At 43.2% G+C, this 27,407-nt stretch overlaps 2 protein-coding genes across 3 annotated transcripts; both read left to right on the top strand.

Moving 5' to 3' along the window:
* Positions 1–1,009: 1,009 nt before the first annotated feature.
* Positions 1,010–5,981, top strand: LOC109419885 (uncharacterized protein K02A2.6-like). Of its 2 annotated transcripts, none has more exons than XM_019694173.3 (2): positions 1,010–2,300; positions 2,374–2,592. In XM_019694173.3, the coding sequence occupies exons 1-2, from the start codon at positions 1,355–1,357 to the stop codon at positions 2,376–2,378; spliced, it is 951 nt and encodes a 316-aa protein (XP_019549718.2). In that variant the 5' UTR covers positions 1,010–1,354; the 3' UTR covers positions 2,379–2,592. The 2 variants fall into 2 exon arrangements, with proteins under 2 accessions (XP_019549718.2, XP_062708290.1); XM_062852306.1 differs by having other exon boundaries at positions 2,163–2,300; positions 2,374–5,981.
* A 12,551-nt stretch (positions 5,982–18,532) lies between these two features.
* Positions 18,533–19,781, top strand: LOC109412533 (chromatin modification-related protein MEAF6). Its single transcript, XM_019686164.3, has 3 exons — positions 18,533–18,740; positions 18,994–19,197; positions 19,264–19,781. Exons 1-3 carry the CDS (start codon positions 18,663–18,665, stop codon positions 19,639–19,641), a joined length of 660 nt encoding a protein of 219 aa, XP_019541709.3. The 5' UTR covers positions 18,533–18,662; the 3' UTR covers positions 19,642–19,781.
* The last annotated feature ends 7,626 nt before the right edge of the window (positions 19,782–27,407 follow it).

The raw sequence follows: 27,407 nt of genomic DNA on the forward strand, positions 1-27,407 counted from the left end.
GGGTATTTTTTGCTCTTTTGCATGTTTCGAGCACATTCCCATTAATGGGTGAAAATCGTGTTATAATATTTTTCTCGCGCTCAGGAGATAGCAAGATGGACACAGTTAAAATGTAAGTTTGCATTGAAATATTATTTTACCAGCTTTTCAAACGGATTTATTATTAATTAATTATATACTCCTTTTGCAGGGATCCCGGAAAGTTCCAGACACCTGTTTCAGGATGTTTCGAAGCGCGAAGCATCTCGTCAAATTATGATCCAGGTTGGCGAGAGGTATTCCTTCCGGCCATTGCAACATTCTACCCCGAAGGATTTCATCACCTCATCGGACGGGACTTTACAGAAAAATCACTAGATAAAGGATTTTTATGTTGATAAATAAAGTTTTTATGTTTTACATAATTGTATGTTCTCGTTGTTTCTTGTTTTTTTTTGATTTTTCAAAACCTAAATTTAAGAGAAGTTTCTATAAAAATGAAAAAAGAGTGAAATTTACCCTTTTTCCAATGCGTTTCGATTTGGAAAAAAGGGTAAAATTTATCCGTTGGTTTGACGTACGAGGCCTGTACTCTTTAAAGAGTACAGGCCTTTTACTCTTTTTATGAGTTCACCTAGTTACTCTCAAAGAGAGTACTTTTCTACCCTTTAAAGAGTAGTTTGGTTTCTCAGTGCAGCACTAAAGTGCATAATTTCCAGACTACACCAAAAATGTGTAACCCTTGCACATTTACAAAATCAGCTCCAGTGTCCGCAAAATCGTTAAATTCGCAAACATTTTTGTACACTCAGAAAAAAAATTAAACTAAATAGTATAAATCCCACACTAAATCATTTTCTCCTGGTTGACCCTAGGCTTCGTTTATATACAGGCTATACTGGCTCAGTATAACTTTGATTTAAACGTAACCTAGTATAACATCCCTATATTGAAGCTTGTTTAACCAGGATTTATTTAAATTTGTGTAGGATAGATGTTTTTGTTTTCTATTTTTAGAAAAAGAAATAATATCAGTTTATTGAACAACTCTATAAAATGAACATCCCTATTCTATGAAATAAATCTAACACACACACCATCACCATGCATTGCTGTAGGGACACATATTGTCAAGCTAGGTAGGACTGCGTCACTCACCAACCCAGTTCATTGTGCGCTATCAACCTTTATGGACGTTAATAAAATATCTGAAAAACCAAACTTAAAACATGGTGTCAGAAGCGGTAGTTTTCGGATCCGCGTACGCAGAATAGTGATTCTTTGACAAACATTATTGGACAGTTTCAGTGCGATGCTAAAATCGGAGTGAGAAACAGAAATTTTCGTGAGAAAACAAACCAGCGGAAAATCGAAGATGGCGACCGGACTCGACCTTCGACTGCCTCAGCCGCTCGATTGTGCCAACTTGGCAAAGGAATGGCCTCGGTGGAAGCAGGCATTTGGTATATACCTGCGAGCGACGGGTAAAATAGCGGAGAGTGATGATAATAAAATCGCCATATTCCTATGGCTGATTGGACCCCGTGGCGTCGAAATTTTCAACACGTTGTATCCGGACAAGGCGAGTGCTGATCATCTTTTCGGTGTTAGTGCAGCTGCTGGCGGGGAGGATGATGATGCGGCTTTCGGTGATGCGGTGGATGTGGTTGTGGAGGAGCAGGTGCTCACACTTGCAAACGTGATCGCTTCGTTCGATGAATATTGCCTTCCACGGAAAAACATCGCAATGGAGGCGTTCAAATTCAACACCATCGCGCAGAAGGAGAGACAAACATTCGCCGAGTTTGAGACTGAGCTCCGCACACAGATTCAATACTGTGAGTTCAGATGCCAGCAGTGTCAGGCATCCTATTCCGATCGCATGCTGCGTGATCGGGTAATTATTGGCATACAAGATAAAAAGCTCCAGCTGAAGCTGCTTGATGGACGAGATGATCCTCTAGCGAAAGTCGTCGAAATTTGTAAGGTGTTTGAAGCTGCCTCGGAGAACAAACTTATTCTTGATCGTAAGGTGAATCTACTCGAGGTGAAATCAGTGCAGAAGGAGCCAGAGGAAGGACAAAGGGAGGTAGCTGTCGTCGCTCGGAAACAATGTTTCAATTGTGGAAAGCCGTTCAACCAAAACCATCGTCGCGTTTGCCCGGCGGTGAATGTGAAATGTTTTGCGTGTGGAGGAGCGGGCCATTTCAGCAAGTACTGCCGTCGTCAACAAGAGAAGGGAAACAACGTGAAGCTACCGACCAGGCCACCAGGACTGGACAAGCAGAAAGCAGTACACACAATCAATTGGAGTGACGCAGGTGAGTACTTTGTCACAGATGAGGTTAGCAATGCATGTGTGAGTGGTTCTAATGAGAATATTGATTTGTATAGAATAAATTCAACTGGAATTGACGGCCAAGGTTCAGAAGCGTGGCGAAAGGTTTATCATGTGGGTAATGAAGAAGTGCGATTTAAGCTAGACACCGGAGCCGATGTAAACTGTATACCTATTGATGTAGTAAATAAGGCTGGCTTACCAATGCAGAATGTAAAAAATGCTCATGTTGTGGATTACAATTCAAATAAAATAAAGATTCATGGGATGGTTCATTTGGTTTGTTCTGATCCGGTGAAGGGTAGAAGGTACAGTGCTGATTTCTTGGTTGTTGATTCGAAATTGGAGCCGTTGTTGGGTTTGCAGTCTTGTGTCGAGTTTGGACTAATCAGTCGTCTGAACAGAGTTCAGCAATCCGGTTTTCCTAGTGCTAAATCAGACTTCGTTGATAAGTTCCGGGATGTGTTTGAGGGGTTGGGTAAGTTTCCTGGTCAGTGCTCGATAGTACTCAAAGAAAATTCGGTACCAACTTTGTTCTATAGGAAGCGTATTCCGTCGGCTTTACACGACAGAATTAAGACTGAGCTCAAACGAATGGAGGATCAGGGTATTATTGCATATGTTGACTATCCAACTGACTGGGTCAGTAATATGCAGGTGGTGGAAAAGTCGAACGGTGGGTTGCGAATCTGCTTGGATCCAAAAGCACTGAATCAATGTATCAAACGTGAACATTACCTCATCCCCACACAGCAGGATTTGTTCAGCCGCCTTTCTGGCAAGAGAGTTTTCACGGTACTCGATTTAAGCAGTGGGTTTTGGCAAATGGAGTTGGACCGGAAGAGTTCAGACTTGACCACATTCATGACTCCATTTGGGCGTTTTCGCTGGACTCGCGTTCCGTTTGGTCTAAACAACGCTCCGGAAATGTTCCAGCGGAAAATGGTTCAGATTTTCGGTGACATCGAGGGCGTAGAAATTTATTTCGATGATATGGCTATTGCAGGGGTCGATGAAGCTGAGCATGACTACATACTGTCGCAAGTGATGCAACGGGCTAGGGAGCACAATGTGAAATTTAACATGGATAAGTTGCAGTTCCGTACAGACTGTGTTAAATTTATGGGAAACATGATTGGTAATGGAAAGGTGCACCCATTGGAAAAGGACGTCAGAGCAATTACCGATATGCCACGGCCAGAAAATGTAGCGGATGTTACTCGCTTTCTTGGCCTATGTAAGTATTTGGCAAAATTCATTCCGAACCTGTCACAGCGAACAGCCAATCTCCGTAAACTAACACATAATGATGCGCCGTGGGATTGGAGTGATGCACAAGAACAAGAGATGAATGATATCTTGAAAATGATTTCTGATGTCCCCGGGCTTGCTGTTTTCGATCCAAAAAAGCCCTGTATCATTCAGACTGATAGTTCGAAAGACGGTTTGGGATGTGTCTTGTTACAAGACAATGGCCCTGTAGCGTATGCTTCAAGAACGCTGACGAAGAGTGAACAACGATGGGCACAAATTGAAAAGGAATTGCTCGCGGTTGTGTTCGCATGCCAAAGGTTTCATTATTTTATCTATGGTCGGGATTTTGTGGTCCAGTCTGACCATAAACCGCTTGAAACGCTAATCAAAAGGAACATAGATGACGTCACCCCTCGTCTCCAGCGAATGTTCCTTATACTTCTCAAGTATCCTGGACTGTCTCTAGTGTACACGCCGGGTAAGAATTTACTGGTCGCCGATTGTCTTTCAAGAGCTGCGCTTCCGGAAACTGGAGAAGTTCAGGAGGAGTTGGAACATGTAGTCCACGCCCTTGTTAAAAAGGCCTGCATGTCACAGGATAACTTCGATTTGTACGTGGACAAACTGAACCAAGATGAACGCTATTTACGCATCGTTAAGTACGTTCAGACTACTTGGCCACCATATAACAAACTTGATGATTTGGGTCAGCTGTTCTACAAACATCGCGATGAACTTCATTTTGAGAATGGGTTGCTGTTCAAGGACCATCGATTGGTAATACCTACTGCGTTGCAGACAACTGTATGCAAATGGCTGCACGCTCCGCATATGGGTACTGAGAAAACACTATCTCGAGCGAGGACGCAGTTTTTCTGGCCAGGCATAACAAACGACATCAAGGAAGTAACAAGCAACTGTATGGTATGCGAGAAGTTTCGAAGGAACAATCAGAAGGAGCCACTGATGCAGGATCCGTCACCTGAGTACCCGTTCCATCGCGTTTCGACTGACATCTACGAGTACGGCGGAAATGACTGGTTGGTTCTCATTGATGCGTATTCTGGATTCATCTGCTCTGATCGACTGGAAGACAAAACAATGCGCAGTGTTTGTAAACTGTTTGATCGATTCTTCAATTGTTACGGCTATCCAACAGTAATTCGTAGTGACAATGTACCATTCAACTCACGAGAATGTCAAAGATACGCTAACCTGAACAACATTTCGTTTGAGTTTTCAAGCCCCAGATATCCTCAAAGCAACGGACTCGCAGAAAAGGGGGTTGCGATTGCCAAAAATATTTTGAAACGGTGCTATGAAACGGGGGAGGTTGAACAATTTCAGTACCGGGTACTCGAGTACAATACGACACCGGTTGCTAGTATGCAGTTATCACCCAGTCAGCTGTTTTTTGGAAGAATTGTGAAAACTCGTTTGCCTATTGAGGAGACCTTACTGAAAAGGAGTTTGCTTAGCGAAAATGACATCCAACAGAAAATTCTTCGAAAACGTGGTATTCAGAAAAACTATTATGATCGGCATGCTAAACAGCTGCCTATTCTGAAGTCAGGTGATAAAGTGCTGTTCAGGAAAAATGCACGTGAATGGCACTATGGAACTGTAGTTCGAGACGTAAACGGGCGTTCCTATGTGATTCGAGATACTTTTGGTAATCATTTTCGTCGGAACCGTAGGTTTATGACACGTACAATCAACGAAGAGGCTGATCCAAGTGAAGTTCTCCTCGAAGATCATGCAATGAAATATTTTGCGAATGAAAATCGTCCAAGGGTTGTAAGTCCACCAAACAATGCAGTCCATCCTCGTACTTCACCTTGTATGGATGGGTCTGAAATCGGTCCGCCCAGGCTTGTCAGTTTTCCTGAATCACGTGTTGATACACCCAGGGTTGAAAGTCCGCTTGAATCATGTGGTATTGCACCAATGGATGTAAGTCTACCCGAGTCAGGTGCTGATACACGCAGGGTTGAAAGTCCGCTTATTACTCCACGGAATATCAAACCCGAATACGTTGATGGACCGATACAACAAAGAGCTCATAACTGTGAACTTGAGCCTGGTGGTCAGCCAGAACGGTCACCGATCGGGAGTTCGAGGTCTACTCGTAGTGGACGTATGGTTGTTCCGCCAGATCGTTATGGGCAATGGCTCTACTAGGTTTTTGTTCAAGAAGAAAGCGTGTAATAATATCAGTTTATTGAACAACTCTATAAAATGAACATCCCTATTCTATGAAATAAATCTAACACACACACCATCACCATGCATTGCTGTAGGGACACATATTGTCAAGCTAGGTAGGACTGCGTCACTCACCAACCCAGTTCATTGTGCGCTATCAACCTTTATGGACGTTAATAAAATATCTGAAAAACCAAACTTAAAACAACATTGGGAGATACAACTCGTTTTATTTATTACGTTTATTATTAAATAATTAATTAGGTTTTTGTCGGAACGGAATTGGTGGGCAGCAGCATGGTGGTAACTTCCGAGGTTTCAAAAATTTCTCCTCCGGAACCTCCGGAAGCGTCCTGGAAGCACCTCGCTTGTGCACGGAAGAAGACCACACTTGTACGACTGCATTTGGACGGGTGTTTTTCTACTCTGAACGGTTGGCATCAGCGATTCCTCCTCTTCCGGATAAGCGTACGCTCCATGGTTTGCTGCATCATCTTTTTCACTTTTTTGTGGTTTCTCCGGAACGCCTTCCGAGCGGAACATTCTCGGCGCCTTTCATTTCCTTCTCCAGCTGATGATGCATGGATTTTACCCTCGATTGTTCCATTTCCGGATGCGGGAGGTTCTGCTTCTCAGCACCATCCGACGACGAGCGGTTCACTGAATTCGTGAGGTTATTCGGATTTCCGGTGGAGGCTCATTCATTAGGATGCGTTTCGCCCCGCGTCGATGCATTTTGCAGTGCAAGCTTAAAAGAAATTCAGTTTATAAATAAACAATAAATAACACTTTCACGTAGAGTTTTGACTAAGATCAACTTACTTATTCTGGTGCAAACAATTTCCTGATGAAATAATGAAAAATCGACTAGTTTCTTTCACCAAAAATGTTGGAAATTAAAGCGGACAAGTCTCAACTGGACAGAAAATGCTGGCGGCGAACAAAGCAACAGTTTTTTTACTCTGGCCAATACATTGGAAAAAATTCTTTCGCTTTAATTTGACTAAGTTTAAATTATTAAGCCACAACAGTATACTTTTTATACCACGACACGTTTAAATCGCGTGAATGACAAAAATGACTATATTTTAAACTTATCACGATTTATATTATTTCAGAGTGTACAGCAATCTAGCTAGGATTAGGGTATTTTAACCAATAGTGGACCCCTTAGTAGCTGAAAATTGCTCTGATCGTTAAAACAGTATGATATTCCAATTAAATTGCCCCCTTGATTGCCCCTGTCAACGTTTGCACAGCAAGTTCTATGTCTTTCCTGCACATTGCACACAAAAACCTTACCAAACCACCCTATATTTCCCATAAATAATCATTTCAAATCTGGCTCAAATTATCCTATAGTGGTCCCCCCGGGGTCCACTATAGGGTTGTTGGGGTCCACTATAGGATAAATCGTATTCTCTTACCATGTTAAAACGGAGACAATAGTGGACCCCCTTGGATTTAACCAATAGTGGTCCCCCAGATTTGTTCACATTTACAAATTTGTTCAAAAAATCAAATTATTGCTTTCCAGCGTAGCTCCACCACTTGTAACTACTGGCTAGGAACATGATCCATCGTCTCCCGGTGAAAGTTCACCGGTAAAAACAGATTTAAGCAGGAAAATTAGGAAAAATATAAGGGGGTCCACTATAGGTAAGGGGTCCACTATTGGCTAAAATACCCTACTAGTGACCTTGGAAAACAGAAAAAAATCAACATTTCACGTCTAACTGTCACACATTTTTGTGTGGTCTGGAAATTATGCACTTATGAGTAGGTCTTACACATTTTAGTGCTGAGCAGTTTTTGTGTGTTGGTAACCACACGCACGAAAAAAAATATTTCTCGCGTTACATTTGAAAGGGCCTATCCCCAGAACGTAAACATTGAGAAAAATCGATGCAAACATTTTCCATCGCATTTTTATTCGTATTTCACAGTTTTCTGATTTTTCAACATGCTTTTCGTTTTAATGACACAAGAATAGATGTATCTATGCTTCAATAATCAAATTTGCATAAAAAATTATCAAAAAAGTATAAAAAAATATTGATAAACATGTTAAGCTTATTTGAAAAGTTTCACCCGGTGTAGGCCTTATTGTGGGTCGTTCTAAAATTTTCTTAGCATGGGTTGGTCCCCCGAGTGATTCCGTTGTTGACATCGTATCAAGGCTTGGCCGTTTTGGAGAGAGAGAATTATCTCTCTCGGCGCTCGGGCCTAGAGCCGTTCGGAAAATTTTCGGTTGTCGGCCCTTTAAACGAGAGGACCAACAAATGAAAACAAAATTTTACCGTTACTGACCCATTTGGAGCGCGGGCCTATGAATGATTGGGAAAAAATGATCGGCCGTTTTGAAGGTTGGGTTTATTCTGATAAGATTAGGCATGGTACACAAATTACGTAACGCAAAATTCGGCGATTTCAGACTCCCTCCCCCTCCCCCTTGCAACGCTTTTTGTATGAAAACCAAACATATATTGTATGACTCGTAACGGTAGGCTAAACTCCCCCCTCCCCCTATAGCGTTACGTAATTTGTGTACGATGTCTTAACGGTTAGGCGGGTGATGTTTGCACAGTATGTTATTGCGCGCAAACCCCAAAATTTTATTCCCACCTTTAGGTTTCCGCGCCGAAGACCCAGCGCCAGATTCGGCGACACAGAGACATGACAGCAGTCGCCGGACAGTTGGTAATCCTGATATTTGACGGTGGTCATCCGTTAGGGGTGATACTGTTAGAGTGCGACATATCGAGCATACCCCTAACCCAACATGTTGATAGCAGTAGGCCATGCCTTTTTGAATTGTACCACGTAGTGAATAAAATCTTTTTCGTTTCAACCGTCAAGCGAAGTAGTTCGTTCTTCGGCTCTCTCCCCATTTTCCAATAGGTTATGGGCCAGAGTTTTAGCCATTTTTTTTTCTCGAAAAGTAAATCGCGAAATTTGTTCGAACGATGAACGCGCCAGGAAGTTCCCAGCAGGTTGGTGATGGTGCTGCTGCTCAGCGGATGCACCATGGGGTGCACAGTTCAACGAGTCTGCCGTCGATCGAGCGTCTAGTGGGGCGAGAAAATTGGCCCACGTGGAAGTTTGCGGTCCAGACGTTTCCCGAACTGGAAGACCTATGGGAAGCAGTCAAGCCGACGCCGAATGCGGACGGAACGGATCCAGCCGTCGACCCGTTGAAGGACAGAAGAGCGCGGGGGAAAATTATTCTGCTGCTTGACCCAGTCAACTACGTCCACGTGCGTGAAGCGAAAACAGCCAAGGAAGCGTGGTCCAAGCTGGAATCGGCGTTTGAAGACACGGGACTCACGCGAAAAGTTGGTTTGCTGCGAAAATTAATTACGGCGTCCCTAGCAACCAACGGGTCCATGGAAACGTACGTCAACACGATCGTAGCAACCGCCCACCAGTTGCGTGGCATCGGGTTCGACATCAGCGAGGAATGGATCGGCACTCTCCTACTGGCGGGCCTGCCAGAAGAGTATCGGCCGATGATAATGGCACTGGAGAATTCCGGAACAGCAATTACCGGTGACATCGTCAAAACGAAGTTGCTGCAGGAAGTTCGTGTGTCGTCGTCGTCGTCGTCAGCGGCGGGTGCTGCGTTTTCAAGCAACAAGCACCACGGCCGAAAGCCGAAGCAAGCCGACCCACCGCCTCAAGGTAAGGGACCCAAGTGCCGACGGTGCCAGAAGTATGGCCACATCGCCCGAGAATGTCCTCAGAAGGAGCCCAGGAATGGTAACGCGTGGTGCACGGTTCTTTCTGCGATTTCCGAAGATGATGGCAACTGGTACTTCGACTCCGGTGCATCGAACCATTTCTCAAGAACAGAAAGTGCGCTGGAAAACGTCCGGCGGCATGGTGGCACGGTGGTCGCTGCCAACCGAGGTTCGATGGAAGTTGTTGCGAAGGGAAGCATGAAGCTGAGACCTGAATGCTGTCCAGAAGACCCTCCGATCGAGGTGCACGAAGTCCACGTGATTCCGGAGCTGTCGGCAAACCTGCTATCCGTGAATCAAATCGTGCAACGAGGGCACACCGTCACGTTTACCACCGACGGTGTCACAGTGAAAAATCCAGAGGGACACATCATTGCTACCGGAAGTAGAACGAATGGTCTATTCAAGCTGGTCTATTCAATGGTCTACGAAAGCACTGGCATGCGCGCCGGTGGTCACCGCCGATCTGTGGCACAGAAGGATGAGTCACATCAATTTCAACAGTCTGCAGCGCCTGAGGGGCGGCCTGGTGTCGGGCCTCGAATTCAGCGACGTAGCCAAGAAGGATGAGAACTGCAGGATTTGTGCGTTAGGTAAGCTTTCTCGTTTGCCTTTTAGCAATGTCGGTTCAAGAGCGACGGAGCTTTTGGAATTGGTACACTCCGACATCTGTGGACCAATGTGTGGGGTATGAACAAAGCTGAGTAGCATTCCCCATGCGTGTATTTCCCCTAGCAAGCATCAGTGACAGCCAGCACCATGACGGGGTCGTCGTCAGTGTGATGCTGCCTCATTGACGGGTGGACTGTTGGCGGAACAAGTCGCCATCACCGTGAGGTTCCGTATTATGCCAAGTGATTCTACTGCAGTTTGCTAAGATGGCTGGGAACGGATTGTTCCAGTGAGTTGCCCGGTATTCACATTGGCGATCCTGCCAGGACCGCATCATAATCAATAACAAGTTAATCATAAAATAGGTAGAATCACTTGGCATAAAAACAGTGAGAGAAAACAAATCGTGAAGTGTGTGGTGGTGCTGCAAACACAGTGAAGTGGGTGTTGCAATTTTGCGGTTCCTGACGAAAGCTAGAGCGCGGAAAGTTTTTTTTCCAACCGCGTTCTGTTTTCGACTGGTAGCACGCTGTGGATAGGTGGTCGGTCGATGATTGCATGCATGTTTCTTCATGTTCTTGCTCGGCATGGATGGTCGCGCTTTCGTTGATTCCTCGGATCGTACATGCTCGTGTTGTCGCTCGGTTGAACGGTAAATGCAGACAGGTTGATGTGCATGATGGTAGAGGTGTTTGACTATTGTGAATGTTGCCGTAAAATACTCGCGGCGTTGGTTGGTTGGGTTGGTTTTTGCTCGGGTTTTTGGTTGGGCAAATTAATGGCGTGTCGAACCGCCGAAAATTTTTCTGCATAAGGAAAATGCAGGGACGTGTAATGAAAACCGTCCAAGGAAACGGCATTTTTGAATAACCGCCGAAAATTATTCTGCATAAAGAAAATGCAGGGACGTGTAATGAAAACCGTCCAAGGTAAAGGCGTTGTTGGATAACCGCCGAAAATTTTTCTGCATAAGGAAAATGCAGGGACGTGTAATGAAAACCGTCCAAGGAAACGGCATTTTTGAATAACCGCCGAAAATTATTCTGCATAAAGAAAATGCAGGGACGTGTAATGAAAACCGTCCAAGGTAAAGGCGTTGTTGGATAACCGCCGAAAATTATTCTGCATAAAGAAAATGCAGGGACGTGTAATGAAAACCGTCCAAGGTAAAGGCGTTGTTGGATAACCGCCGAAAATTTTTCTGCATAAGGAAAATGCAGGGACGTGTAATGAAAACCGTCCAAGGAAACGGCATTTTTGAATAACCGCCGACAATTATTCTGCATAAAGAAAATGCAGGGACGTGTAATGAAAACCGTCCAAGGTAAAGGCGTTGTTGGATAACCGCCGAAAATTTTTCTGCATAAGGAAAATGCAGGGACGTGTAATGAAAACCGTCCAAGGAAACGGCATTTTTGAATAACCGCCGAAAATTATTCTGCATAAAGAAAATGCAGGGACGTGTAATGAAAACCGTCCAAGGTAAAGGCGTTGTTGGATAACCGCCGAAAATTATTCTGCATAAAGAAAATGCAGGGACGTGTAATGAAAACCGTCCAAGGTAAAGGCGTTGTTGGATAACCGCCGAAAATTTTTCTGCATAAGGAAAATGCAGGGACGTGTAATGAAAACCGTCCAAGGAAACGGCATTTTTGAATAACCGCCGAAAATTATTCTGCATAAAGAAAATGCAGGGACGTGTAATGAAAACCGTCCAAGGTAAAGGCGTTGTTGGATAACCGCCGAAAATTTTTCTGCATAAGGAAAATGCAGGGACGTGTAATGAAAACCGTCCAAGGAAACGGCATTTTTGAATAACCGCCGAAAATTATTCTGCATAAAGAAAATGCAGGGACGTGTAATGAAAACCGTCCAAGGTAAAGGCGTTGTTGGATAACCGCCGAAAATTTTTCTGCATAAGGAAAATGCAGGGACGTGTAATGAAAACCGTCCAAGGAAACGGCATTTTTGAATAACCGCCGAAAATTATTCTGCACAAAGAAAATGCAGGGACGTGTAATGAAAACCGTCCAAGGAAACGGCATTTTTGGATAACCGCCGAAAATTATTCTGCATAAAGAAAATGCAGGGACGTGTAGTGAAAACCGTCCAAGATAAAGGCGTTGTTGGATAATCGCCGAAATTTTTTCTGCATAAGGAAAATACAGGGACGTGAAATGAAATTTGTCCAAGGAAATGGCGTTATTGAAAAATTGCCGAAAACTGTTTGCATCAGGAAACTGCAGCGATGTGTAAAGAAACCCGTCTAAGGAAATGGCGTTGCATGATAACTGCCGAAAGCTGTGCGTGAGGAAAATGCAGGGACGTGTAATGAAAACCGCCCATAAAAATTGCATTTTTATATGTTGTAGAACCTCTGTCGAACTCGTTTTGTAGAATCTATTTTCGTATAATGAAGGACATTTGTGTGTTATATATGGTCCATCTGTACCATCACATTGAAGCATTGAAAATGGAGTTGTATGATATACGGAATCTTTAGTCTGATAAATTTCAAATTCGTTAATCTCTTGTTTTTTTCTTTTTTGACAAATAATTCTTACAAAATATGTTCGTTTTCGTTGAATGCGTCGAGTTTTCGCAATCGTGAATAACGATTGATTTGAGTGAGAGAAAAACAGGGCCGGCTACATAACGAGACGTGCGCTTGAAGGAGAGAAGATGCATCACCCAACTTCGTGTGTTGTAGTTATTTTTATTGGAGCTCGGCAAAACCCCATAGATGATCGGTTAGCATTGCAAGTTATCAATCAAATGATATATGGCCCGTTTACATATGTGATAATAATGCGTGACAATATTCTGTCGGACAATTTATTCCACGCTAGTATCGTTTACATTGCCGCTAAAAATTTAGCTGCTAAATCTGGGACAATAAATTGTCCGACTGTGTTGGTACCAAACTATCGTAATGTAAACACTTTCCTATCTGCCAATAAAATTGGCATGATGGCATAATTAGCTGACAATTCGTCTAGCAGACCGTTTACATGATGCTAATTGTGACGGACAATCTAATATCCTCATTATTGTCCACTAGTTTTAGCACCGAATTCAGAAGCTTCTGATTTTGTCATGCTAATTTTATTGTCTGCTAAAAAGTGTTTACATTGCGCTAAAATGACGCCAATACTGCTCGAAAATGAACTGTCGCGTAGAATTAGCAAATATGTAAACGGGCCAATAGGTTCGATATTAACAAAAGTGCGTTTACTAAACAAAAAAGTAAATGTGGCCATTCGTCTTAATTCTTGTATCTTGAAGTGTATCTTGTTGCATTGGTGCCATATGGATGAAGAGAACGAAATTGAGGGTTTGAGCGTAAAAATTACAAGCCTGCTAGTAAGAAAACTTTTTTTTTCGGAGAAGAGGGAGAATGTGGGGTATGAACAAAGCTGAGTAGCATTCCCCATGCGTGTATGCGTGTAGCAAGCATCAGTGACAGCCAGCACCATGACGGGGTCGTCGTCAGTGTGATGCTGCCTCATTGACGGGTGGACTGTTGGCGGAACAAGTCGCCATCACCGTGAGGTTCCGTATTATGCCAAGTGATTCTACTGCAGTTTGCTAAGATGGCTGGGAACGGATTGTTCCAGTGAGTTGCCCGGTATTCACACAATGGAGACAGACTCGTTGGGTGGTAGCCGGTATTATCTCACCTTCATCGACGACAAGTCGCGGAGAATCAGCGTGTACTTCCTAGCCGAGAAGTCGGCGGAAAGCGTGTTCAAGGCCTTCGAAGATTTCCGGCGCTCAGCTGAAAGACAGACTGGTAAGAAATTAAAAGTGCTACGAACGGACAACGGGAAAGAGTTTACCAACAAGCTTTTGGGTGACCATCTGAAGCGATTGGGAGTCCGCCACCAAACTTCGGTTGACTACACGCCCGAGCAAAACGGACTGGCGGAGCGTGTAAACCGCACCATCGTGGAGCGTGCGAGGTGTATGCTCTTTAAAGCAAACCTACCGAAGAGTTTTTGGGCAGAAGCGGCAGCAACGGCTGTGTACCTAGTTAATCGTTCTCCGACGAAGGGGCACGATAAGACACCGGAGGAAATGTGGAGCGGTAAGAAGCCGAGTCTAGCACACGTCCGTGTTTTTGGGTCGTCGGTGATGGCCCACATACCGAAGCAGAAGCGTAAGAAGTGGGATGCAAAAGCGCACGAATGCATTCTCACTGGGTTCGATGAAGACACCAAAGCGTACCGCCTGTGGGACCCGAAAGCGAAGCAAGTAATCAAGCGACGAGATGTAAGTTTCATCCGTGAAGGAGGAGCGGCACAGGCCGCTAGCAATGTCAAGGCAACAGAAGCACGGAAAACGATTCGACTGGACCTGGAAGGCGAATTCCCGTGGGAACCGGCTGCCTGCGAAAGGGAACCTACCGTGCAAGGTAGCACCGAGCAAGCAACGGCAACACCATTCAACGAAGACGATTCCGACAGCGAATACAGCGATACCGTGGGTCCTATTCCAGATGACACTGTGACAACTCCTGCGCTCCCGTCGCGCACATCTTCAAATCCGCCCGAGTCACCGGCGTTGAGGCGAAGCGGCAGGGAGCGCTTCCTTACAGGCAAGTTGAGAGATTATTTTTTCAAAACCACTGGACTACCCTCCACCCGTTTTACAGGCGAACCTAACGACAGCACGGCAACCGCCGAGCACGATGATGGTCCTGAAGCTCAAGCAAGCCGCTTGCAGCAGGGATTCGTCGTCACAACCCGGACGAAGACCAACGATCCACGTACCCCATCCGAGGCGTTAAATGGTCAACAAGGCGACCTGTGGAGAGCTGCGATGGACGATGAGTATCAATCGCACATCGAGAACGGTACATGGGAACTGGTCGAGTTGCCACCGAACCGCAAAGCCATAGGTTGCAAGTGGCTGTTCAAGACGAAGGAGGATACCATGGGGAACGTCGTCCGTCACAAGGCCAGGCTGGTGGCCCAAGGATTCTCGCAGAAGTTTGGCGTCGACTTTGACGAGGTTTTCGCTCCTGTCGCCAAACAGGCCACATTTCGTTCGCTCTTGACCATCGCAAGCCGGCGCCGAATGCTGGTGAAACATGTGGATGTCAAGACTGCGTACCTTCATGGGAAGCTGGACGAGCCCATCTACATGAAGCAGCCGGAAGGATACTCCACGGGAGACCCCAACACAGTCTGCCGGTTGCGGAGAAGCATATACGGGCTGAAGCAATCCGCTCGTGTATGGAACCTGCGGATCGACGAGGTGCTCCGGGAAATGGGGTTCAAGCCTTCGGAAGCGGATCCATGCCTGTACGTCCGGCGGAAAGGCAAATCGGTATCGTATATCCTGCTCTACGTCGACGACATGCTGATTGCCACTCGGAGCGAGGAAGAATTCGCCACGATTTTCGGAGAGCTACGGAAGAAGTTCGAGGTTGCCAATCTGGGGGACGTGAAACAGTTCCTTGGCATTGAAGTCGAGCGAGATTCCGGCGGATTCAAGCTAAACCAGCGCAGCTACATCACGAAGCTTGTAGAGAGACACGGTCTGAAGGATGCCAAACCGTCGAAGATACCGTTGGATCCAGCCTACCTACAGCAGAAGGAGGAGGAGAATCGGCTGCCGAGCAACGCGCAGTATCTCAGCCTGATTGGAGGTCTGTTGTACGTGGCTGTCCATTCACGTCCGGACATAGCGGTCAGCACATCGATTCTGGCACAGAAGTCGAGCTGCCCCACGCAGTTGGATTGGCAGGAGGCCAAAAGAGTTCTCAGGTACCTGAAGGCTACATGCGACTATAAGTTGCACCTTGGGTCGTCGAACTCGGGTTTGGAGCTGTTTGCGGATGCTGACTGGGCCGGCAATCACCGTGACCGGAAATCCAACACCGGTTTCCTAATTCGTCTCGGAGGCGGTATCATAAGTTGGGCATCCAGGAAGCAAACCTGCGTTGCGCTATCCTCCACAGAAGCGGAGTTCGTGGCGTTGGCAGAGGCTTGCCAGGAGCTCACTTGGATGAAGAAGCTACTAGCTGATTTCGGCGAGGATGTCTCGGAACCAATACCAACCTACGAAGACAACCAAAGTTGTATTAAGCTAGTTATTGCGCGCAAACCCCAAAATTTTATTCCCACCTTTGGGTTTCCGCGCCGAAGACTCAGCGCCAGATTCGGCGACAAAGAAAACTGACAGCAGTTGCCGGACAGTTGGCAATCCTGATATTTGACGGCGGCCGCCCGGTACTCATGGGAGTGGATTGTTGTCACGCAAATAGATCTTTTCGCTGAAAATGCATGTGTATTGAGTCATTGTTGACAGATTTTCTGCAGTGTTAGTGTGAAATTCAGCGGTTTTCTGTATCGCGTAAGCCTTCGCTGGAAGAAAACGTCATGTTGTTCAGCGAAGCAAGGAAAATTTTCAGTGAAAAAAGCAATAGTAATGATAGGATAGAAAAACGCTCGAAGCATATCGATACTAAATATTTCTATGTTAGGGACCTGCAAGAGAAGAAACAAATTGTATTAAAATATTGTCCTACAGAAAACATGCTTGCAGATATCTTAACAAAACCGCTGCAACAATGTAGAATTAAAATGTTAGCAGGAAAGTTAGGGTTATTGCCGTCTAAGGTCGAGGAGGAGTGTTAGAGTGCGACATATCGAGCATACCCCTAACCCAACATGTTGATAGCAGTAGGCCATGCCTTTTTGAATTGTACCACGTAGTGAATAAAATCTTTTTCGTTTCAACCGTCAAGCGAAGTAGTTCGTTCTTCGGCTCTCTCCCCATTTTCCAATAGATACACAAATTATGTCACGCAACAATCAGTCTTTTTCAACCCCCCTCCCCCCTATGTCACACTTTTTGTATGGGGCCTCAATATTTTTTGTACGGGTCGTCACGTTCAGCAAAGCCCCTCCTCCCCCCTAAAAACGTGACGTAATTTGTGCATGGCCCCTTAGTTGAGAGAGTGGATTGTTTTCATGCAAATAGAGCATTTCACTGAAAATGCACGTGTTTTAAGTAAATATTGACAGATTGCTTGCTGTGTTAGTGTGGAACTTAGCAGTTTGCTGCATCGCGGAAGCCATCGCTGGAAGAAAACGTCATGAAACTCAACGAAGCATCGAAAATTTTCAGTAAGAAAAGCACTGAGACGAGACTCGCGAAGACGGTCTTCTTTTTCTCCACTTTGTTATTTTTTCTTCTTCCTATCTGTGTTGACATTATGTTTTGGGCAGGTGGTTCAAACACGTACGTGACCACATCACCTCACATGCAGTGTGACTGAATCCCATTCACGCACAAAATCATGTTGAGGTGAAATTTTGCATCGCCAACAATCGCCAAGCAAAGTAATCATTGGAATATTTTGTTTTCAATTTATTTTTGATAGTACAGGAGAAGAAAATGTCGCTCGGAGTAAATTTTGGCTTCAGAATTTATCTCGGATAGCAATACTTTCCTCGTTTTAGGTAACGTAATCAAACGGGCTACAACTGACAGCTCAGTTGGGCTGCACTTGACGTTGCTTTTTTTCCTCTTCGCGAGTCTCGTCTCAGGAAAAGCAATACTGTTGGGGGATGCTATGGAAACCCTAATAAAAATGTATTATACATTGCTGGTTAAGCACGTTGTATCATATTTTTCTATTAGGGAAGGTATCAAAATCGATTTGTTTACATTTTAGGGATAGGCCCTTTTCAAATGTAACGCGAGAAATGTTGCTCGTTTGTTTTTACTGTGCTTCGCTACCAAAAAAAATCGCCCGTTTTGGATCAACGTATCTAAATACCCAAGGTAAGAGATTCCCGCAAATGTCAAAAATGAGACTCACCAACACATCTGCGTTAGTTATGAAAAGTTGGTGTTTTTACACTAAAATGTCATTATTTCAGCAAAGTTTGTGAAGTTTTAGTAGTTTGGATGTTTCTAAATGCTGAAAAAATATGTTTAGAACCAATTAAAAAAAATTGTTACCGATTTTCAAATGGCGATATTTCCTGTTTTATTGCATGGAAGTCACTTTTAATCCAGTGAGATGCAATTAAATAATTGCTTATATGATGGGAGTGCTTAATTTCTTAGGAAAGTTTGCTAAATAGTGATGCGCCCATACAAATCAGCGCAAACTTCATAACTATTTTTTGCTTTTTTCCTTTTCTCACTAACCCTACAGTCACTATATACACAGTCTGGCGGACTGTCACTTTCGACCGGAGCCAATCGAGCATGACGTCACGGTGTAGCATTTATCGGTGTGGACACTATGACGTCATGCTCGATTGGCTCCGGTCGAAAGTGACAGTCCGCCAGACTGTGTATATAGTGACTGTAACTAACCCGCGAATATTAGCGGGAATCTCTTACCTTGGTATTTAGATACTTTGGTTTTGGATGAGCTGTCAGTCTGTGGAAAGTTCGCCGTCGGATCTTGTCTCGGACTACCAAAACAATCATAATTAGTCAACAAAACAAGCGTTAAAATAATAAAAAAAAGTGATTGTTCTCGTAATTAATTACAAAATACTTTCAAAATGACTGCCAAATCATCCAGCAGTTTAGACACACGGGCAGAGCTAGCAGAATTGGTAAAGAGAAAAGCAGAAATTTCGGTAAGTCGAAGACTGTGAAGCGGATGGCGCTTTTTCCAGGGGACGCTCAATTGCCCATTGCACGGTGACGTCATCAAGAAATCGCTCTCTTTCTCTCCTACGGAAAATTAGAAAACAACAGGACCAACACCTGTCAAATTTGACAGGTACTGGTCCTGTTGTTTTTAAACTCTCTGAAGGAGCAAAAGAGATAGAATTTCGCCGTGAGGTGGTCTATTTGTTTATCCTTACCGCTCTGATTTTGTCTCCGTAGGAAACCCTCGCCAATCTTGAGCGACAAATATACGCTTTCGAAGGATCCTATCTGGAGGACACGCAGCTCTACGGCAACATTATTCGAGGATGGGATCGTTACCTTACCACCAACAAGACGACCAACTCCAAGGCGGACAAACGGAATCGAAAGTTCAAGGAAGCGGAGCGACTGTTCTCCAAGTCATCCATCACATCGATGGCTGTAAGTACATTAGTACCGTAAATTGTCAGTCGGAATCGAAACATGACTAACATCTCCCCATTTTAGGCTGTGAGTGGATTGGTTGACCCGAACGATGCCAAGCATGACCGCAACAGCGAATCGGACTCGATGACCAACGACGATTCGAGCGACAATCAAATCGGCGCCATCAATTCGAACACGTCACTCTCGACAGGTCACGGCGATCAGGCCGCGACACTGAAGACCCCCGTCAGCAAGAGTTTAAATTCTTCCAAAAGTAGCACCATTGAGAAATCGTCGTCCTTCCTGAACCGTCCAGTGACTCCTACCAAAGAGGCAACCACGCCGAACAGCAGCTCGGCCAAAGAATCGAGCACTCCGAGCAGCACCGCCAAGCACAAGGCGGCGAACGTTAGCTCGGTGAAGAAAAACAGCTCCAACAAAAAGGTTCGGCACCGTTAGGGAGTATTGCCATGGGTGAAACCTTAGTTCGATGAGAATGTTTCGTAAGTATACATAATCTAATTCACCGTTCTCTAAATCTTGAATGTTTGTAATTTTATGTTTAATTGAAATAATAGAATCTTAGTGGAAAATATGAAGCAGAAAAAACTATTGTGCCGTAGGTATCACTTCCTCCATTATATTTCAAATTCATCGTAACATTGAGTCAACACGTTACTCTTCAACGTCGGTCATTCCTATACACTAGCCAGATCACGTCCACCTGGTCCACCTATTGTGCTCTCTGCGCTCCACGCCTTCTTGTGCCAACCGAATCGGTAGCGAATACCAACTTTGCGAATATCAACTATTCGACATCCAAGAGGTGGATCCTTGGGTAGCGTGGGGTTCAAAGGCCGATCCACTAAAACCTTAGTCTTTCTCTTCAGTTTTATTCGTTGTACACCCATTAAGAATGACTTCGAGAAGGGGAGCGTGTATTGAGCACCAGCTATCGCCTTATAAGTTGTTCTCTCTTCCCTTTGAGGTTTTTTTTTTTCTTCTAAGGGGATAATCTGTTGAACAGACACCTGAAAAGGTATGTCCACATAGTGTGGGGGTATAGACCCGAGCAGGGAATGAGAACTAATTGAAAACAAATTAAGTTATTTAGATATCACAAATTTTGATAACAAAGTGAGTTTTCATTTTGTATGACTTAAGTGTTAATATAACAAAAAATGATAACACAATAATTTACTGAAATATCTAATTGAAAACAGAATGAGTTCTCATTGATAACAAATTGATATCTCATTTTGTTATCCACATTTTACGATTTGATATCATACGCAGTTCTCAAGGAGTTATCAAATCTATAGGGTAATAACTAAAAATTAATAACAAATTTAGTATTCATTTTTTTTTTTTTTTTTTTTGCTAGGTTTCTAGCTGCACTCTGAATAGAGTTGAAACCTCTACACTAGACCTGAAGATAGAAAAGAGTACGTAGTCTTTCAGAAGCAGTTTGCCAGCCGTACGCGGAAAATGATATCCATTAACCTTAGTAAGGTCTTGGGGTCTTTTTTGACCTTTTCCGAATTTCAATTAGCTATAGCTTTTGTTTCGAAAGGCCTAGAAATGTGAAATTTTCAGACAATTATTTTTTTGTGGAAAACTATCATTTCCATTCATCCAAAACATTGGACGACCCCTAGGGGAGCTCCCATAAAAAAAGTTACAAATAAGACCCTGGGGTCATTTTTGACCCCAAACTTTGAACGGCTCTCAAAAATCCGTGACTGGGCCGATTTTGATTTTCTTTGGCCCATATGAAAGCCACACATGTCTAGTTTTCAAAACCCCCGGAGAGTTCCGGATTTGGTCACTGTGGCCACCGGGAACCTGCTTCAACTGAAAAATGCCGCTTTAGAGACCCTAAATTTGGCAAGCTATAACTTTGCAACCAAACAAGTAATCAGGACCGTTCAAGAATCGTTGGAAAGGTATTCACGTGGACTTTGATTAATGACATTAATATTCACTAATTCTTGAGAACCGGTTCCGGAAATCCGGAACATCCGGAAAGTAATGTTTTTCACGATAATGTGCTAGAAAGCACATTTATATTATTTACAGGATAGAAGTTTTTGCATCAAACTTCTTTAGGCCATAATACAATCTGTCGAGAACTATTTCTGTATGTTTCTGGTTATGTCCCGTCCTTCTGGAACCGGTTCCAGGGATCCCACAAGATGGCCAACGAGTTGACTGTAACGAAATTAAACGGTTTTCCGCGCTAAACACATCTGCGTTGGTTAACTCATGATGAAATCTCAATAATTTTACATGCTCCATATTGTTGTGATATATAAAAATATTGTTGGACATTGTGGTCTTATGTGGCCACCGGAGTGACCACCGGAGAAACCCGTATTTAGGGACTTCCATGTTTTTGCAACAAAGATAGGCATTCGACGGCTCTAACTTCATGATTTTTCATGGCCATGTGGCTTCTGGCATTAAATAGAAGAATTGACCATTCTGGTCTGTTTTGGCCACCGGAGTGACCACCGGAGAAATCCGTATTGAGGGAGTTTCATGTTTTTGCAACAAAGATAGGCATTCGACGGTTCTAACTTCATGTTTTTTCATGGCCATGTGGGTCCTGGCATTGAAAAGAAGAATTACCCATTCTGGTCTGTTTTGGCCACCGGAGTGACCACCGGAGAAACCCGTATTGAGGGAGTTTCATGTTTTTGCAACCAAGATAGGCATTCGACGGCTTTAACTTCATGATTTTTCATGGCCATGTGGCTTCTGGCATTGAAAAGAAGAATTGACCACAATGGTCTGTTTTGGCCACCGGAGTGACCACCGGAGAAACTCGTATTGAGGGAGTTTCATGTTTTTGCAACAAAGATAGGCATTCGAAGGCTCTAACTGCATGATTTTTCATGGATATGTTGCTTCTGGTATTAAAAAGAACAATTGAATATTCTGGTTCGCTTTGGCCACCGGAGTGATCACTGGTGAAATCCGTATTGAGGGAGTTTCATGTTTTTGCAACAAATATAGGCATTCGACGGCTCTAACTTCATGATTTTTCATGGCCATGTGGCTTCTGGCATTAAAAAGAAGTATTGACCATTCTGGTCCGGAGTCCACCGGAAAAAATCGCATTGAGGGACTTCCATGTTTTTGCATTGGGCATTCGACGGCTATAACTTCATGATTGTGTACTATTTTGACTTTTCTGGTCTGCTTTGGCCATCGGAGTGACCACCTGGAGAAACACATACTAGGGAACTCCTATGTTTATTTTTAAACGCTCATATTATCTAGAAGCCAGACCAGAAGCAGTCTTTCGACGGCTCAACTTTCATGCTTCGGCACGCGACATATTATCTTTATGCTCAGTTGTTATTCTTATTGTTCAACAAGGTTATTCTGTAATAGTGGCAATTCATGTTAAAATATACTGCGATCCTTGTAGTCTCATACTGCACTGTCAATGGTAATATGGTTAGTTCGAGAATTGAGGATAGTTTTACTTCGGTTCCCAAACAAACCTTTCATCGTATATTTTGGTTAACACCACTTAACGTTTTGGTCGTCTATGTTCACTGTTCTTGAAAATCACATCGTTTCTTTTCATTATCTTTTTAGATATGTCCACATTATTTGTTAGTACTTGATATGCTTTCTCCTTTCTTGCTGGCTCTATTTTCTTATACTTACGTGAAGTCAGCTTTTTCAGAATGAAAAGTTGTCTTAGTTGGTAAGAGAAGGGCTTTCTTGAGGAAGACAAACAATGTTTCACTTGAATTAGGGAATTATCAAGTTCTGCAATCGAGGAATTCAGTCACAAATATTATCCATTTAGTGAGTTTTATGAACACTTCGCAATTCTTTAATTTTTTTTAATAAAATTAATTCGTCTAGTAGTTTCAACTGGCATACTCTTAAAGTTCTACGGAGGATTCCTTTCGAGTCCGACTGACATCAAAGTATACAATTAATAAAATGTGCATGCTGCCCAGGGGCAGAATTTCAAACCAAGTATCTCATCAATGAAGAATACAGTCTCTCCAAGATTGCAGAATTCTGAGCTATGAGATTTTTAAAATTTGCGTGTTTACTGGTGCCACTTAGAGGCAGAATTCTGTCACAAGTGTCCCATTTTGTGCAAGTCTATGTCATACTGATCAACTTTGCCGAAGCCACCATCTTCCTAAGTTATTAGGATTCTGAGCTATACAATTTCTAAAATTTGCAAGTTCACTAGCGCCACCTAATGGCAGAATTGCGAAGCAAGGTTTCCGTTTTATGTAAGTCTATGTCATACGGGTCAATTTTGCTGAAGACACCAACTTTCTTAGTTATCGGGGGGAGCGACACTAGTTTTGCTAAACCGAAAAACTTCAAAAAAAGTCGAAAAAAACGGTCAGAATTTTGAAACAAGTCGGCACCTACATTTCAAAAGGGCGTAACTGCATTTTGAAACAAACCACTCTTTCACATCTGTGGGTCGTATTTTAAGTTTCCCACGAAATTCACAAACATTACTAGACAGAGAAATTGCTCTTCTTTCCTATACTGGCGGTGATTTGCATGGCGGCATTGAAATACGATCCACAGATGTGAAAGGGGGGTTTGTTTCAAAATGCAGTTACGCCCTTTTGAAATGTTGGTGCCGAAGTGTTTATTTTTATGTAAGTTTATGTCATACCGATCAACTTTGCCAAAGACACCATCTTTCAAAGTTATCAGGATTCTGAGCTATGAGTTTTCTAAAATTTGCATGTTCACTAGCACCGCCTAGTGGCAGAATTGCGAAACAAATGTTTATTGTTATGAAAGTTTATGTCATTCTGATTAACTTTTCCAAAGACACCAACTTAATAAGTTATCGGGGGGAGCGACACTAGTTTAGCCAAGCCGAAAAATTACAAAAATAGTCGGAAAAAGACGAAAAAACGGTAAACACCACCTAGTGGCAGAATTTTGAAACATGTGTTTTTTTTATGTAAGTTTATGTCATACTGCTCAACTTTTCCGAAGACATCAACTTTCTAAGTTATTAGGATTCTGAGCTATAAGTTTTCTAAAATTTGCATGTTCACTAGCGCCGCCTAGTGGCAGAATTGCGAAACAAGTGTTAATTTTTATTTAAGTTTATGTCATACTGAACAACTTTGCCGAAGACACCAACTTCGTAAGTTATCAGGATTCTGAGCTATGAAATATCTAAAATTGGCATATTCACTAGCGCCGCCCAGTGGAGGAATTTTACACCTTCGTAACTCATCGTCAGTAAGTTATTGGCGTACCCAACAACTTTTCCGAAGACACTATCCTTCCAAATTATCAGGATCTTGAGCTGTCGCATATCGTAACGTTTGCTTGACAACCTGATATGGTTTCTGTAGTGCAATTTAGCATCAAACTGTTGATGGTCCCTCTAGCGGCCAAGTTGCCAACTAATCCTATGAACCAAAGTTCTAAATGGTAGATCTTATCAAGCCCTAAAACTTTGCCGAAGAAAGTATTGCGCTAACTCTTAACACACCCGAGATAATAGGCCATACCCCCAAAAGGCCGAAAACCTATAAGCTCTTAGTCTTCTATTAAGCGGATTCCTATTGCGCCCCCGACCAGTGATCTTATAAGAGTCTCGACTGTATATACAAAGTTATAAAATAGGTTGAAAGAGACTGGCCAGGGCCAGGGATAAAACCCAGTGCCCAGGAGTAATCAGGAACATTAAACATCAAACCACAAAGTCCGTCAAATGAATCAGAGCCTTAATTCAATAAAGCTTTCAACCACAGTATAGTAAAATTTCCACAACTGTCGTATACACAATATTTGCGCCGATAAATAAATAACGTATGATGAACATCCAGCTACGCCTCTGACAACATCACGATTGGTAACCCCTAAAAAATTTCTTGCGCCCCGTTGTTAATCCTCATCATCATATGCTCGATCATTATCCTCGTTTCGTTCCAACTACTTTGCGTGGTCTCCCAAAAACCAAACTGTCGTTAATTTATTCTTCATCATCACTTCGTCGTCGTCGCCGTGGGCCGAGCCAGTGCCAAAACGGACCAGAATGGTTAATTCTTCTTTTTAATGCCAGAAGCCACATGGCCATGAAAAATCATGAAGTTAGAGCCGTCGAATGCCTATATTTGTTGCAAAAACATGAAACTCCCTCAATACGGATTTCACCGGTGGTCACTCCGGTGGCCAAAGCTAACCAGAATATTCAATTGTTCTTTTTAGTACCAGAAGCAACATGTCCATGAAAAATCATGAAGTTAGAGCCTTCGAATGTCTATCCTTGTTGCAAAAACATGAAACTCCCTCAATACGAGTTTCTCCGGTGGTCACTCCGGTGGCCAAAACAGACCATTGTGGTCAATTCTTCTTTTCAATGCCAGAAGCCACATGGCCATGAAAAATCATAAAGTTAGAGCCGTCGAATGCCTATCTTTATTGCAAAAAACATGAAACTCCCTCAATACGGATATCTCCGGTGGTCATTCCGGTAGCCAAAACAGACCAGAATGGTCAATTCTTCTATTTAATGCCAGAAGCCACATGGCCATGAAAAATCATGAAGTTAGAGCCGTCGAATGCCTACCTTTGGTGCAAAAACATGAAACTCCCTCAATACGGGTTTCTCCGGTGGTCACTCCGGTGGCCAAAACAGACCAGAATGGGTAATTCTTCTTTTCAATGCCAGGACCCACATGGCCATGAAAAAACATGAAGTTAGAACCGTCGAATGCCTATCTTTGTTGCAAAAACATGAAACTCCCTCAATACGGATTTCTCCGGTGGTCACTCCGGTGGCCAAAACAGACCAGAATGGTCAATTCTTCTATTTAATGCCAGAAGCCACATGGCCATGAAAAATCATGAAGTTAGAGCCGTCGAATGCCTATCTTTGTTGCAAAAACATGGAAGTCCCTAAATACGGGTTTCTCCGGTGGTCACTCCGGTGGCCACATAAGACCACAATGTCCAACAATATTTTTATATATCACAACAATATGGAGCATGTAAAATTATTGAGATTTCATCATGAGTTAACCAACGCAGATGTGTTTAGCGCGGAAAACCGTTCAATTTCGTTACAGTCAACTCGTTGGCCATCTTGTGGGATCCCTGGAACCGGTTCCAGAAGGACGGGACATAACCAGAAACATACAGAAATAGTTCTCGACAGATTGTATTATGGCCTAAGGAAGTTTGATGCAAAAACTTCTATCCTGTAAATAATATGAATGTGCTTTCTAGCACATTATCGTGAAAAACATTACTTTCCGGATGTTCCGGATTTCCGGAACCGGTTCTTAAGAATTAGTGAATATTAATGTCTTTAATCAAAGTCCACGTGAATACCTTTCCAACGATTCTTGAACGGTCCTGATTACTTGTTTGGTTGCAAAGTTATAGCTTGCCAAAGTTAGGGTCTCTAAAGCGGCATTTTTCAGTTGAAGCAGGTTCCCGGTGGCCACAGTGACCAAATCCGGAACTCTCCGGGGGTTTTGAAAACTAGACATGTGTGGCTTTCATTTGGGCCAAAGAAAATCAAAATCGGCCCAGCCACTGATTTTTGATAGCCGTTCAAAGTTTGGGGTCAAAAATGACCCCAGGGTCTTATTTGTAACTTTTTTTTAGGGACTAAGGAAGGTTAAGACACTGTTGCAGACTGACTCAGAAAGTTACGGTAGAAGATTGGAAAGTTTTCAATTGGTCAGTTAGTCAGGATTTGCCTATGTAGTGTTATGTTCACATGTTTTGTATTTGTCTTCTTGTTTGATTTTGGTATGGTCTGATATGTTTTTCTTCTCGTTAAGTCAGTTGTCGTATATTTGTCAATGCTTTTTATTTCTGGTCTCTTTTTCAGTATACGTCGTGTTATGTCATTCAGTAATCTAAGTGATCTGTCAAGTGATTGTTTTTTTTTTTTTTTTACTTGTTCGTTTATTTGGAAGGCTCGGGCGCCACATGGGCATAACTGAGCCGAAATCTTTTGTTTTTACAATGAATTTACATTTTACAATTTATTACTGCCTTAAAACTATGTTAGTTTGGGAAGCCGAAGTACTCGCGGCTGTTTCGAGGTTAAGGATTGAAAAAAAAAATTAAATTGGGAAGGAGGGATTTATGGGTTTAAAACTAAATTATTTGCTAACTTATACTAAAACATTGATGGGACAAATTGTCCATATCTGTAACGGAACCAAAAAGAAAAGACTTTATCGGTA

Source organism: Aedes albopictus, chromosome 2, assembly GCF_035046485.1.
Source record: "Aedes albopictus strain Foshan chromosome 2, AalbF5, whole genome shotgun sequence".
Taxonomy (NCBI): Eukaryota; Metazoa; Arthropoda; class Insecta; order Diptera; family Culicidae; genus Aedes; species Aedes albopictus.